The sequence below is a fragment of the Drosophila kikkawai genome, chromosome 3R (genome assembly GCF_030179895.1).
Source record: "Drosophila kikkawai strain 14028-0561.14 chromosome 3R, DkikHiC1v2, whole genome shotgun sequence".
NCBI lineage: Eukaryota > Metazoa > Arthropoda > Insecta > Diptera > Drosophilidae > Drosophila > Drosophila kikkawai.
The window spans coordinates 33,941,468-33,956,849 of NC_091731.1; the positions used below are offsets into that span (position 1 = coordinate 33,941,468).

General features: G+C 43.7%; 1 protein-coding gene across 2 annotated transcripts in view; it reads right to left on the reverse strand.

Annotated features, from left to right (window-relative positions):
• Window positions 1–15,382, reverse strand: part of sima (HIF-1 transcription factor component sima) — a 70,023-nt gene that overhangs the window by 8,290 nt on the left and 46,351 nt on the right. For both annotated transcript variants that reach the window (XM_017182624.3, XM_070286296.1), the window contains exons 8-11: window positions 11,438–12,180; window positions 5,622–6,106; window positions 4,789–5,551; window positions 2,800–3,467 (exon numbers count right to left, since the gene is read on the reverse strand). In XM_017182624.3, coding sequence (XP_017038113.1) covers window positions 2,800–3,467; window positions 4,789–5,551; window positions 5,622–6,106; window positions 11,438–12,180 — 2,659 coding nt within the window. The remainder of the gene's footprint in view (window positions 1–2,799; window positions 3,468–4,788; window positions 5,552–5,621; window positions 6,107–11,437; window positions 12,181–15,382) is intronic.

Below are 15,382 nucleotides of genomic sequence, written 5' to 3' on the forward strand. Positions count from 1 at the left end.
TATGTTGCTTTTCTATTTGGCCTTCGTTTTTGAGGTTGAGGTTCCTATATAGTTTTGTTGTCTGATCCGGAGGTAGTATCGGTTTCAGTTTTATCTTTCGTTTATGCCACACACGAGGTAGATGCGGTTTCCGATCTGATTCTGCTATGAATTTTTCTATTGGTCCAAAGAAGCTTTGTCCTGGGCACAAAATAAAAGCAGGTAAAATGTAGGAAACTCGGGAAAACTCAGATGAAAGAGGAAATAACAAAGTAAATAAAGTAAGTGATGCATAGCGGGGGCCCCTAAGTAGGCAGCAAATATTTGGCCACGTACACACATGTGTCGCCCGAGAATAATGCAAATTGGGGTTCCCAAGAAGCTGCAGCCAATTACGGCGATTCATTAATGCAGGGGGGAACTTTTGGACGGAGGACCACGGACACCGGAAAAGTGCCAGCCGTGACGCAAAGTTTGGTTCTTTTTTGGCCCCAGAGTGGGAAGCTCGTGTAGGCCATAAAACCGTCGGAGCACAAACCCGGGACTCTCGACTCTCGAGTATATAAGAGACACGTGCCGTGCCGCACACAACAAAAGAGAGTCTCGCTCTTTGGCCCAAGTGAAAGTCAAAGTGAGAGTGAAAGTGGAAATGGAAGTCGTAACCGAGAGCGAAGAGCGTCAGCTGTGCGCAGCGGAAAGGAAATAAAACTGGCAAAGGGATAGACCCTGGGTGGGTGGCTGTTGGGTTTTAGAACGTTTACCCAAGCCAAGTCGTTGGAGGTGCAAAATCAATACTCAAGCTAGAATGCGGCACGCGCTGCCTCCGGAATGTCAAAAGAGGAGGAAGGAGTAGGAGTAGGCCCAAGGAGCAGGCAGTAGGAATCCCACTCAATGGCCTGGCTAAAGTAGTGTCAATAGTGGGCGCTTTCGGGCATTTTAAATTCCCTTTTCCACCCTAAATAGGAGCTTAAGTTGCGTGTAAATTTGTTTGCCAGCTGGATATTTATGATTTTTGGATCCCTTTCGGTGCCATCGATGTGCGTCAGACACGCAAAAGTTAATTAAGCTGCCAGGCTTCAGCCACACACAACACCCACACAACCGCCCGCACCTTGTATGTAGGTCAGTACACGATGAAAAATCAATATGAGCCTTTGAAATATTCAAGGGAACACAAATCATACAAGGATACAAAATTCAAAACAAAACACAGCAATAGATAATGTTTTTCGGATTTTCTTTTTCTCTCATTCTTTTTTTTTTTCGTCTTCGGAAAGTGTATGTACTTTTCCGTCGTTTAAAAGTAAACTAAGGCTAATAAAAAAACAAAAACAAAAGTAACTACAAACTAAATTAAAAACGAAAAACTAATAAGAATCGAAAAAGCAGCTGCTATAATGCCAGGTTAAAGCTTCAGTGGCGACCCGAGGTTTTGTTCTATATACGCACTATGTATCTATGACTATGTCTAGGTTTTATATCTCTATATAATATATAATATATAAGTGTGCGGATAGAGAACGCTCACCGCCACGAGGATTGTTCTTTAATTGCTAATAGTTGCTCTATGTATATGTGTATGTGTGTGTTTATAGTTTTGACTCTTCACTAGAAATTAGTGTGCTTAGTTTTTGTCTAGCTTAAAGTGTTGATTTTCTTTTTCTCTTATAGGGATTTCTTCCGTTTAATTTCTTTCTCGTTTTTTTTTTGTACCTTCAGCGCTCGCATTTCGGTTTTCTCAATTTTGCTACACTTTCGTTCACAAATTTGGGACAATTTACATGGTTTTCTTTGGAACATAAAGGCCGAAACTGAACTCGAAACAAACGCATCATCCTTGCTGTCTTTGAATATTATTTAAAATCCGTAGATATCCTTGCTGCAGTGCCGCTTCTCCTCAGTCAAAGCTTACACATCTAACAAATTGCTCGAATAAGTTAACAGAAATCAAGGGGCTAAGGAAAGTAAACCTGATGATGGGAAACTCAATCAATCGATCAATCAACAAAAGCAAATGTTATCACAGTAAAAAAAACTTAAAGTTGCCATATTTTGAATTTGTTTTTCTTTTTTTAGTTTTTTCTTTATATAGTTTACAATTTTATTGCAATCGTTCTCTGATTCTCGCGTCTCTAAACTACGCTGTGATGCTCTACTAATCCTACCGCTCCTGGTTTTTATGTACAACAGAATTAATTGCTCAACAGAACAGAAGATTTAACAACATGCTGCTTAGGCTTACGGCTATGGCTTAGGGTCAAACTTAAAAAGAAATCAACAAATTGCGCCAAGCTACAAACTTAAGATTACGCTCCTCGATCGTCGATCGGATCGGTCAGCACTATTTTAAATAGTCTACGAAATTTATAATTTTAAAGTCCATCTCTTACACGTCTAGACTAGGAGCTATCCGCTATATATACTATAACTAACGACTATCGAGACTACGTCCTAGGCTTTAGGGACTACAGAAAACGGACTAAAACTAGGCCCGCCGCCGCCTTCCTCTCGCAGCGGGAGGAGGTTGCTCTGTTGGTTACACTTTACAGCTTACAATATATATTTATATATATAGTTTTGATGTTCAGTTATATAAAATCGATCCATTTACAAAAGACAAATTGTAGAAATGGGCTTGTCCAAGCAATCTTTCGCTTAACCTAACAATCCTTGGTTGGTTTGGGTTAATCATAGCCGGCTGTGGGGTGCTTCCATTAGCTAATTGAGAGGCGGGTGGTGAAGGTCTTCTCTTGCTAGAGTCTAGACCTTGGCCAGCTGCTTCTTGGGCCGCATGGGCACAATGCAGTAGCCGGCACTTACATCGCGTCCGCTGACCAGCAGGTTCTTCAGCACTGAGTTGGATTGCTGTTGCTGCTGCTGCTGTTGCTGCTGCTTCTGCTGCTTGCTCTCCGCCGACTGTTGCTGCCAGCGTTCGCTTCCCGCCCGCTTGGTGGCCTGATTCTGCTGCACCTGATCCTTGCCTATGAGCTGCTGTAGAAGCTGCGGCGACTGCACATCCAGGCAGATGGTTCCGCTCTTCAGGCGCTTCGACTCTACTGGGTTTCCAGCTCCTCCTGTCGCACTGTTTAGGTGTCGCTTGTTTCCATGCTGCTGCTGCTGCTGGGGTAGCATAAGCTTTCCCACACGCTGCTGCTGCTGCTGTTGCTGCGTCGTTGCTGGTTTGCTTTCCACCAAACGAATGGTGGCCTTGGTGGTTACCGGCGCAATGCTGGCTCCGTTCAAGATCTTTAAAGCGGGCTGCTGCAGCTGCTCCTGCTGCTGCTGCTGCTGCATTAATCCCTTGTTGTTCTGAATCGTAATCAATGGCACGGCATTCAGTATGATGTTCTGCTGCTGCTGTTGTAGTTGCTGTTGTTGCTGCAGCAACTGAATCGTGGTTACCTTGCAGGGAGCAGGCGAAGCCGTAGGACTTACTGGAGCCTCGGCCACGTGCATCTGCAGCAGATCCCAGCAATCCAGATTTGTAGCTACAAAAAAAAGAAACAAAACCAAGAAAAGTTAGTAAGGTGAAAAACATTCCTAAACCTTGTCGAAATATGCTAGCTAATCCTCAGAATTTATCGAATCAAAAATCTGGCTAAAATTAATTCCTTTGCCCATGACATTGGTGCTAATTTAAAACAATAACACAAACATTTCTTTTATTTTCGCACATAAATAAATTCTATATAGCCACGGGCAACAGTATCTATATCCTTAGCTTTGTATCTATACGTTGAGTATACCTTAACTGCCGGCTGGTGTGTGCGACATAAATCAGCGGGGATTTCACAGAAGGTGGAAAACTATTGGAAAATTCTAAAAAGGCCTTAGGCCTAGGCATCTGTCAATGGAAGCAGGCGAGGGGTACCGCCTGTCATATATCCCCCGGCACTTGCAGTCAATACAATTGACAGGGCCAGTGCCCGATTTCTGTCATTGCGCCAGTGCCAGGCATCAATCACAACATCACAGGGAACGTGCGGTGACATGTGTCAAAGGTAAGAGAGCAATGTGTGAAAATTACGCAAAAAACTGGAGGGGTAAACGAAAGCGAAAACGTTGTTGGAAAACTTGAACCCACATCAATTAGCTCTCCCGCAGTTCCCGTTCCTAAAACCAAGAGTGACATCTTCCGCGACACGCAACCGAAAATTCAGAAATTCTTTTTTTGGTTCTCCCTCTATTTTTACATGTAGGCGTTGGAGTGGCAGCGTGTGCGTGTGCGTTGGCAGCATATCATAAAAAATACAGCAAGTTTCCACCGCGGGTATGGATATTTTTAGTACCGCGCTCTGCCCATAAAATTAGGCCTCTCCGAAAAATGCAGGAGAATATATTGTGTGGAATATATGTATATTTTCAAAAGCATAATTAGCGCCCAAAAGGGAGGAAGGGCAGAGGGGATAAGTCCCCTAGAGGCGGCGGTAAATCAATCTATTCATGTTTTTTTTTTGTTGAATCTATTAAAATTCAAGAGTCGTAAAATGTTCACAAATAATTAGTTTGAAATGTCAGTCAATGGAGGCGATTTTCTGTTTTTATCACTGAAAAATTTCCAAGTAGTCTTTATAATTTTCTACAACTCTTTAAATAAACACAAAAACAAATATTTGATTGACTAAATTTTCCAAATGATAAGCTGCTTATTTATGTGTATCTCATAAACTTTTCTATGATTCTTTTAACACTTTAGCTCTCGCAATTTAGCTGTTAATTTACTTTTCTATATTAATTAATTGTAAACCCTTTTAATCCCTGCATATTTTAACGCTTTCTCCTTATATTTATCCTCCCTTTAATACTTACAATCCTTGCTGTAGTCATTCTCAAATGCTTCCTCCATGGAATGACACAAACTGGGTGCCATGGGCACTTCATATTTCTCCTTTTTGCACTCGATGCTGAGGCTCAGCAACTGCTGCTGCTGTTGTTGTTGTTGCTGCTGGCGCTGCTGCTGCTGCTGATCCTCCTGCAACTGCAACTCCTGCTGCAACTGCTGGAAACTGCGGAAATCATTGTTGCCCTGCTGCTGCTGCAGCCTTTCGTTGCACTCCTCCGCCACAGTCACACCACTGCCTCCCAGAATCGAAAGGGTTCCATTTCCGGATCCACACAACAAGGCTGCCAGTTCGCTCGAATCGGTGGAGAAGACTGGCGCCTGCTGCTGGTGTTGCTGTTGCACAGGCGATGGCGATAACGAAGACACTGTCGATGCAGGCGAAGAGCACAGAGAGTTGGAGAAATGCTGCTGCTGCTGCTGAAGGACACCACCCGCCGACTGCTGCTGCTGTTGCTGCTGCTGTTGGTAGCCACTATTGCTGGCGTACTGCTGGTGATGCTGCTGTTGCAGCTGCTGCAATTGCTGCTGCATGGCATCAATCTCCTTGGGCACCATGGTTTGCAGATCCTCTGGGGGACACCACATGAGATCCGTCTCCGTGAGCAGGGGCATGTCGTCGCCCATTGGGATATAGGGAGCACGCATTCCAAAGTCCACAAAGGAGAAATCATCCTCCTGGGTCAGCGAGGTGGGGCTGCACAGCGATGGCAGACTGCTGTCCTCGGGACTCTGCAATGGAAAGAGATGAAAACGGATTAGTTAGTCAAGGAATAGACACAAATTCTCATCTTAAACCCACCTTTGAAGTGATGCTGGGCGAGTGCAGGTGTTGGGAGCAGCTCGTGTCGTTCGACTCCTCGCGGTAGTTGAACAGCGGATCAATGTTGCTGCTGCTGTTGCTGTTGTCGTGGTGCTGGGGGTGATGTTGTTGCTGCTGCTGGTTGTGTTGTTGCTGCTGCTGCTGTTGCTGGCTGGGATTGAGGGACTGAGTGACCGCTGCCGGATTGGGATTGGGTGTGAGCGGGCTGAGCGGACTGGTGGCATAACTGTTGCTGGGACTGCTGCTGGCAGCCGAATTGCTGCTGCTGCTGTTGGGACTCTGATAGTGCTGGCCACTGGCCGTCGTGGAGCAGGTGGTCGAGTCCAGGGAGTTGATGTCGTCGGGCAGCAGGCAAGAGCCCATAAGGCCCACCAGCATGTCGCTAAACGGTGTCATCTCGTCCAGCTGAATGCAGGCGGTGGAGGCCAGGTGATGGGACAGATCGTCAGGTTCCTCCTTAAGCACTGAAAGTGACAAGAGTAAAAGGAGATGCAGTTAGTGGCGGTTTCACCTAGTTCGCAATGGGGTGCTAGATCTCAATTCGCTTTTTCGACCACGTTCACTGCCACTGTTAATTAACTGCTCCGAATGGAACCCTTGGCTTGTGCTGCCGAATTTTCAATTATCGCTCGACGGAGTCGCCTCTAATTGACAGCTCTCAATTGAATCTAATTGAACGCAACGCGCTTCCCTCGTGAAATTAGTCGCTCCAATTGCGTCCGCCCTGGAATCGAAGCAGAGCCATGATTTTTATGGCTATGGCCGGGGTCGGGGACTCATTATTCAGCATTTTGGAAAAGCGCCTATTGACGTACGCGGAATAAATGCAAGCGAAGCAGGCGAAAACAAACATTCTGGAAACGGGAACCCGAGAGGTTGGCTATTTTTATAGACTTGAATAACCAAAGGGGCGAGTCGAGTGCATCGCCGGAGGCCTATGGCAGTCACCCCAGATCAGGTGCAATACGGCTTATCAGTCGGGGTCTTGAACCCGGGGGCGATCTCCCCAGCTGATTCCACCCGGGATGCACGTCATCTGAGCCGATAGTCAGGCATTCCTAAAGCTCTCAACTATCGCGGGCTCATCTCATACCCAACCCATTCCATACCGATCCCAGCCCATTCCCGTCATGGGGTAAGCTATACTATATGGTATGCTAATAAAACTGGTCCCAACCGCCTCTGTGTGCCGACTATTAAGTTGCAAAATGGAAATGAAAAACTAACTAAAGCGCCAGAGACTCGACCGCAGGCCAAATAGAATTTGAAATGCAAGTCCAAGTTCGTGCGAGTGCATTGTTTGCTTTGGCTCAACCGCTTACTTCTATCAAAGAGTCATATACAAACGGATAAATCCCAACTGCAGCAACTGCCACCGGCAGCCATATAAGCCATAAAGTGGAAATAGATTCTCTGAGGTCTCTCTACTCCAGCCTACACATGTCTCAATTAATGAATATTTTAGAGAGATCAATTTAATTTAATTCAATGTCTCAGCTATTCAACCAATTAAGTATGAATCAGTTTAGTGTGTTCAAAGTCGTTTTACGATTTATCAAGGAAGTATCCTAATTTTAGCCTAGTTTTTTATGAGAAAATAAAACTAAATCCTCGCTATATTTTTATAGCATTTTTCCCCACAGTACAGGAACATATTCCTATTACATTTTCATGGCAGAAGCAATAAAGATGAGATTAGCGGTATATAAGGGATTTGCACAGCTTGTAGCTGCCACAGCTCCCTCTCCCTGACATCTGGCTTGCTCTTGTGGTCGTTGCATTCGACACAAACAAATTAATTAACAATGCACGCCCAAAGGTCTTACCTCGTCTCTGAGTCCTCCCTACCGGCCCCCCTCCCTATCCCGGCAGTGTGACTTGTAATTATGGCACTCGAGTGCTACTCAACGATACCGAACCTTTTTTTTTTGCGGAAAAAACAACAGAAATTATGGCGCATGATAATATAACACACTCAGCGCCTATTGGGGGTCTATCTATATCTAAGCCTATCGGAATCGAGTGCATTTTATGAGATGTTGGCAAAGTGTTTCCATATATTACAGCTCATCGAATGTGTTGTTTTTCGCCAAAGTGCAAGGCCGGGAATTGCATTTAGCGGCCAACTGGCTAACTGGGCCTACACGCAAGGCTAATACACAACAGCTGTAGTTTTACTGGGACTTTAACAACACCCAGTCACCCAGTGATCCAGTCACCCAGAAACAGGGTGCTAAAGGTGGCATATTTTCAGGTTTATTTTAATAAAATATATTAAAGTTCCCAGCTGAATTTAGCTTAAAGAAGCGTCTATCACGTCAACTTTTTTAAGGATAAATAAACATTACCTCCACTGGGAGACATTTCTAATCAAATATGGTGATATTGAATCGTATTTTTCTTCCTATTTCAAAACAAATATATATTTTTCTCAAATCCCATAACATTTTGCTCTGTGCAAAACCTCTGAGGTCGCTCGTGAGCCGCTTGTGAAAGGCATCTCTGTCTGCACTTGAGCCACATTCGGTGCACTTGAGGCGTGTGTATTCGAAAGTTTTCGAGGGAACAGGTTGCCACATTAGCACACACACACACACACACATCGAAATTCATGCTCAACGCGTGACTACTAGGGATCTTGGGCCAGCTGGAAGAACAACCCAGGCGAAAACTGCTTCAATTTAAATAAATTTATGTCATCATCTGCAATTGAAGAGGACGGCGACGGCAACGGCAACGACAACGCTTCGTGCTCGTGATGTGACGTAGTTCCAAATCAAAATCGGAATATGTAAACAACCAAGACGACGCAGAACGGACACGGGCACTTAAGTACCCGGAGAAGATCAGAGAGACAAAACGGGGACAGAGCGTGCATGATGGGCTGCTCCCTGATGAAGCTATATAGCTTTATGTAAGAGCCGAAAAAAATATTGACAATTTACACAGAGCAGCCAGACTCCGGTCCGGACTTGGACTCATCATATCAGCGCTGAACTTGAACTCGGGCGATTAGAAGAGAATTCATTCAACCAATCATCCGTCCGTCTGTTTTTTCTATTATTATTTGTGCTGCTGGTCGTGATGGGCGTGCTTATCACGCGTGCTAATCACGATAGGAGTGCGTTCCCTTGCCTCAACTTCGAACCCAAGCATAATTGCCACTGACTATATTCCCATTAAACCCGTAATGTATCGGGCCCAGTAACCAATTGATATTTATGACCAAGAGTTTTCCTGCCTGCCGCTGTTATCGTTACAAAAATATTAGCTTTTGTAGATTGCGGGCGGATAGCACAACAGCATAGGGTAATTACAGTGGGGCCTTTGTTTTTGTTTGTCAACGGGTTACTTCTGTTTGACCATCCCCACTCCCATTCTCAGTCTCCAGGCCCAAACAGCGATTATCTGTATCTGTGCTGTAACGCCTTGAGAACGCGAGTATCTGTATCTGACAGGCGGCAATCGAAGCGATCGAGTGTTACAACTGATTAGGCTAACGAATGGAATATTTGAAATGTTGGGAAAAATACCGCAGCAGCAAGCGAGGTGACAAGAATTACATAAAAATTCGGTCTACTCATCGCCCAACCAAGAGGGGCTCCCTCCCTCCGCAGAGGCGCAACCGAACCAATTCAAGAAGTGGCGTTGTTTCCCTGTTTATTTACGTTCCACGCAACGAAAATAAATATAGACGCGGTGGGTAAGAATAGGAAAAAGTAAAGTATCTATAAAAAAAAAAAGTGTCCGCCGAGTCTGTAAATGTATCTGTGTCTGCAGGCAGCGCAAAATGTCAACAGAAAGAGGCCGTACTGAAAGCGAGAGCGATTAGGGGCTGCAGGGCCACTTGACAAGAGTTAAGGGGGGCGGTCTCGGGAAGTGGAAGGTGTCATGAGGCATTTCGAAAATACCCATTCCCATTGCCTGCCAGAATTCAGAAATTCAAAATGGGCGGGGTGCTGGAAGGGGGCCGGGACACATGCGAGACAGCTCCGTTTGATCCATGGCCGGACCTTGGCACACGCGCCAAAATTCCTCTCTCTGCCGCTCGCCGCTTTTCACTCTTTTCGGTCCCTCATCACTTAGCATATTAATTGGCTCAAGTTAATATTCATATTTCTGCTTTTTTGTCACCAGGCAGCAACGGCGGCAGCCGGACAACGGAAAAATTCTCTTGCTCGTGAAGAAAAGAAAATAAAAAACATTTCAAATAACCATATATTTGAATAGAGAAAGAAAGAAAGACCAAAACAATCGATGACGAATTTTGGAACAAGTTAATTAAATCATATGATTTTCTAAGGAAATGTATGTAATTTTTTTTTTTATTATTATTATTATTTTTTAAGAGAGAAAAACAACAAATGCTATTCATTATCAAATGCGGAAAATGGCAAAAGCACTTTAAATACAGTTCGTAGTCTCATTTAAAAATTAAAACAAAACCTTTAGACTCTAATCTAATTAATTTAGTGCAGACTATCATTTATTTGCTATTTAGTTTTAATCAATTCCTGTTTAACATAACTGTCAATTTAACAAAGAAATCTGTTACCTAAAAAATATACAACCATCAAGTAGAAAACGTTTTTATAACATTTTATAACCCTGCGTATACTCAACCCATCAATACACCACTTTGCTGTCCCATATATTAAACGATTCCATAACCAACATATTTAGTTAAAAATAAAACTATATAAAAAAAACACATTCAAACTCTAATCTAGGCAATAAACGATCCCCTGGGGTTCCATGTAATACACTGCGTATGCGTAATGCCGGCAAAATGTGACATAAGATGCCGGCGCAATTGCATCGGCAACCGGCTTGCGGTTAAGTACGGATGGGAATCCGCCCCTTCCAACACCCCAAACCGTATATAGCCTCCTATATGTATATATAGCCCCTTATATATGAGCACGTTTATATATTATGCACTTATCAGGCGAGCGCTTTGAACATTGTTTACTAATGCAGTTTTTGAGCGGAAGGTAGGAGGGGCAATCATTTACTTTTGCGAACTGCAAATAAATAGTTTTATTTGCGCAAATTGCGGCCACAGATAAGCGGCACCGAACTGACGATCGCCTGAATGACTGACCAACGAGCGGAGCTGAATGACCAACTGATTGCCAGACTGACAGACTGAGCGACTGACCAACTGAGTGACTGACTGACCAATCAAATCGCAGTGCCCAGAATTACGACAATGCGTCAAATCACATCAAATACCGCGCGCGTCACTAAGTTCGCTGCCTTTGGTTGTTGTTTATTTTTGCATAGAATTTATAAACAAGACAACTACAACTGCATATGCATATGTATGAACAGTTGGAATTGTTGGTGTATTCGTTGGTGTAAATACTTTGGGACTATAGGTGAGTATTGTTGACGTTTATACGCTGACTTTAGCCTTGAACGCAGCACTGCACCTGATGCACCTCACACAGAAAACTACTGCAAAGTGGTTTGCGAAATCTTTCCTTTTTTTTCTATTATTTCTACACAACTTATCAGCTGATTGTGGAATAACGCCCTCCCTAACAACCAAACGAATTGAGTTATATATATATCGCTGACATCTATAATGATGGCTTTTAAGTCTATTGATTTGATAAAATTGATAAAGCTAGTATAAGGATTATTAACATCAGTCAATTGTTTTTGTAAAGACATTGTTGTAAATTAATCAGAAATGTATACATTTTTTTTAGTTCCCCATCTATTGAATTTTTTAGATCTTTGAAGCACCCCTGAGTTATAAGAAATTTGTAGGGAAATATTCTACTTACTTGTTAAGCCTCGTCCATCGTCAGCAAACAGCGAACAGAATCCTTTATTCATATCTTGAGCCGGTTGTGGGTTCTGTGTGGTGTGTTGCTGCTGCTGTTGATGTTGCTGGTTGCTTGAGGAGATAATCGCTGCCGTGGCGGTTGTTGTTGGCGGCAGTGTGGGCTCCACTGGGAGCTGTGGCTTCTTGCCAAGGAGGACAAGAGTCGATGATGGTGGTGGAGTCAAGGGTGGAGCTGGGCTGGGGCGGAAGACCGAAGCGGTCACCGACTTGGGGCGTTTCTCCTCGAGACGCAGACCGCCGCTAGTGCCGCTAAGCAGCGTTGCGGTGATGGTACGCGGTCCTGGCGAGTGGTTTTCCCGCTTGATCAGCAGCTCCGCTTGCAGGATCTGCTTGAGGGGATTGCTCTCGGGGAGCTGTCTTATCTGGGCTGCAGCAGTGGTGGCAGTCGTTACAGTTGCCGGTGGGTTTGCAGTTATTATTTTGGTTTCTGGTAGTTCCAAAGGAGTTTCCTCGTTCTTTTTCTCCGGTTCCTGTTCCAGTTCTAGTTCTGGTTCTAGTTTATCCTCAAGCTCTAGGGGAACAGCTGCCTCGATGGGTTCCTGGTTGGCTGGTTTGAGCTCGGTTACGGCCGGCTTTTCTGGGTCCTGCTCAGTTTCAGCTGGTTGTTGGTGTTGTTCCTTTTGCTCACTTGCCGCCGTTTGTTGAGCGAGTGAGTATATCTCATGTTTGTTCTCAAGATTACTGCAAGGCACAAAACGCGATTCGAATGGGTTTAATTGGGATGCTTATTGGTTCGGTAACTTATTCGCGTTGCACTCGTTTGTTACACCACGGCGAGAAAAGCGATTCGCGGGATTCGTGTCGTATTCAAAAGTATCTGAACATTGTTTATGCACACAATATATCTCGAAGAGAAAAAACCAACAAATATACGGCTCTCTCCTCAAGTAAACAGCAGCCACAACTGCTTGGCACTTGTTCTGGGTTAGTAATTACGAATTAGGCAGACTTAATTAACTCTAAGGGTCCCCTAATGAGCCGAATCGAGCTGGAATTTCCTAGGATCTACTAGAAATTTACTGTACCTCTCTTTACACCGTACAATTAATATTAATACAATCAAAAAAATTATTAAATCTTCTGGTTTTGGTACACCCATTACCTACTTTTAGAGTTGTTACTGTTAATATGATGTGTTTTTTTAAAGCAGTTTTTAAAAATTGTGAAAATTCATATTTCTAATATCCCACTTCCTTTGAAATCCGGTTAATCAAGCAAACAAAAAATTCTAAACATATGTTAGAAATTATCAAAGATTGTAAATGTTTGCTGTGTACAATTATGGCAGGTAAAAGTCCAAACTATTGTGGTCAAACGTGATTTAACGACAATACTCATTTTGGATTTAGCGACTTCTGGGCAATTTCCTACATTTCACAATAACTATAGGAAAATTTTGGGACTGGCGATAAGTCACGTTTCCCCAATGCCACAGTGAATGGCACACCGATGGAGGAGAATCACCGTCGCCAATGCCTTATCAATTATCCAGCGGGGCATCGGACGCCGTGTTTTTGCTCACCCGAGCCGAGTGATAGATAGCACGGCATTAGGTGGGTGTGTCCCAACAAGGCAATAACAAGAAACACACAAGAGCACCCCAGACCCAGATTGATAAGCCCCAGTGTCCCGGTGTAATCAGTAATCCAATGAAGCTACGAAATCCGGAGAGAAGCAGCGCGTCAGAGGAGCCCGGCAACTGGGGAATAGCTGTGGAGCAGTTGCTCCGCTCTCCGATAAGATACGAGCAAGCGATCGGCCGACACAGCCAGATCTACAACGGAGACTCCGGCTCCGTCTCCGGACGGACTGCTGCTACAATTTGCACGGCCGTAAAAAGTGTGCATGCGAGAAGCGAGTGATATTTGGTATAAATATCAAGCAGAGGGCGCGTGAAGCCCCCGTGGGGCCCCCGTGAAACCCCCGTGGAATGTAGTGCGGCGACTGATCTGGCGATAAAGGCGCCATCGCACGATACCGAGGGCTATATTTGTGCCCCGGCCTCGAGTGCTGGACATGATGAGGCGTAATATCACCAGCGCACCAAAACAAACAGACGAGTATTATTTATAATTTCCAGTCAACTCGAGCGGAGCGATTTTTGGGGGCTCGTCCCTCTGGTGAAATAGCCCAAGAACTCGGTGCTGGCGTAGTTCCAGAAGTACCAAACAGGGGCGGGAATTTCGAGTCATGTGCGAGTGTCATTGAAGTGAAGGGTCTGTCTTTGATGGGAAATCTAACGATCTGGCAGATACTCCATTTAAAAGGTGACCAGCCCACTTTTGGGCGGACGAAGGTCTCAATGTCACAACACGTCAAAGGTGTTGCGCAATGGGCCTGGATTTGATTAGGACAAACACGAACTGTATGGAAGGCCTATGGCAGGCAAACACACCCACCTGGCCAAACACACACGCGTCCAAAGCCGGAAGGCAACTGAGTGGACAACAAAAGATACAAATACTAATGCGGCAAGCCGGGAAGCACATATAGTAGTAGTAGCCTAGTACACTTAAATAATTGCTTCATCTTCATTGTTGAGCTCGCCAATTGTGGGGGTCTGGCTCTCTGTTCCCTCTGTCTGGTCTGACACGGGCCAGTTGCAACCAGTTCGAACCGCCCACCGGTGATCGGTTCGGTTCTTTTCGGTCGGTCAGGCCTCCTCCTCAGTTTTTAGGAGGCTTACATCACATTATTAATTAAAAGACCCAAAAAGTCGATAGTAAAGGGGTATAGCAATGGTTGAAACGATAGGAAACGAGATAGAATCCATCACTTAAAGATCTGTCATAACAAAAAAGCACTAGCAAGAAAAAAATATTACTTATTATGCCACCTTAAAAAGTTAAAAATATTTAATGTGGCTAACAAATTTTTCTAACTATGAACCTTTCAAAATAAACAGCTTTTAAAATAATTTATTAGAATCTTTTTTGTTAAATCATGAAATACTTCCGGGCCCACATTTCTCTTTCATTCATTTTTATCTAAAATCTTGGACATTTTTCAATTACACTTGATTTGTTTTAAGCTTACAGTAAATTTTCTAGGTTTATGGGAATAGAAAACGGAAATTCCATTAAATTTAAAACACTTAAAGTGAGTTTGAAGAATCTTTTAAGAAAAATCCAGTGTCTATTATTGCAACCGCTGGTGTGTGTAAACTGCACTAGTAACAAACACTCAAACAGGAGTGTTGATGAAGCTCTGAAATGTTCGAGAAGTTTCTGCCACTGACAAGAGAAACAGATAGAAACTGCACTTGCGATCTTTTCCCCAAACTCTTGAACTGTGCAACTCAAGTGTGGATCGTGTGTGTGGATCGTGGATCGTGAATCGTGACTTATGGAGTGCGACGCCGAAGTGCGAAGTCAGCAGCGCTGCCGCCGATCGCCTGATGTGTTGCCGCGCCCCTCTTCCACTCTTTACGGCCCTGCGCCCTTTCCCACTGATTTTCGCAAATGCACAAATTAATTACCGAGCGAAACTAAACAAGCTGCAAGCTGCAGTTGAGAAAAAAAAAAAAAAAAGTAAATAAATAAAAATAAACACAGTAGAAAAACTAAAAGCACAGTTCAAGTTTTCAATATTAACGAATTTTTTGTGGGAATTTAGTTACGTTTTTCTTGTTTCTGATTTCTTTTTTTAACTAAGAAATTATATGTAATTAAATTAATTACATCGTGTTTTTCAAAAGGTTTCTTAAAGACATTTGGCAATATCACAATATCAATTTGGAACAGGGTCGTACGTATACTTAATTTTTGTTTTAAATTTTGAATTTATCCCATTTTTACGTTTTGATTTTAAAGGTTTTGGTTTAGTAAATTCATCTGCTTTTAATTTCTTATTGTGTAACAAATTGCGTCGAAGAACGGAAGAC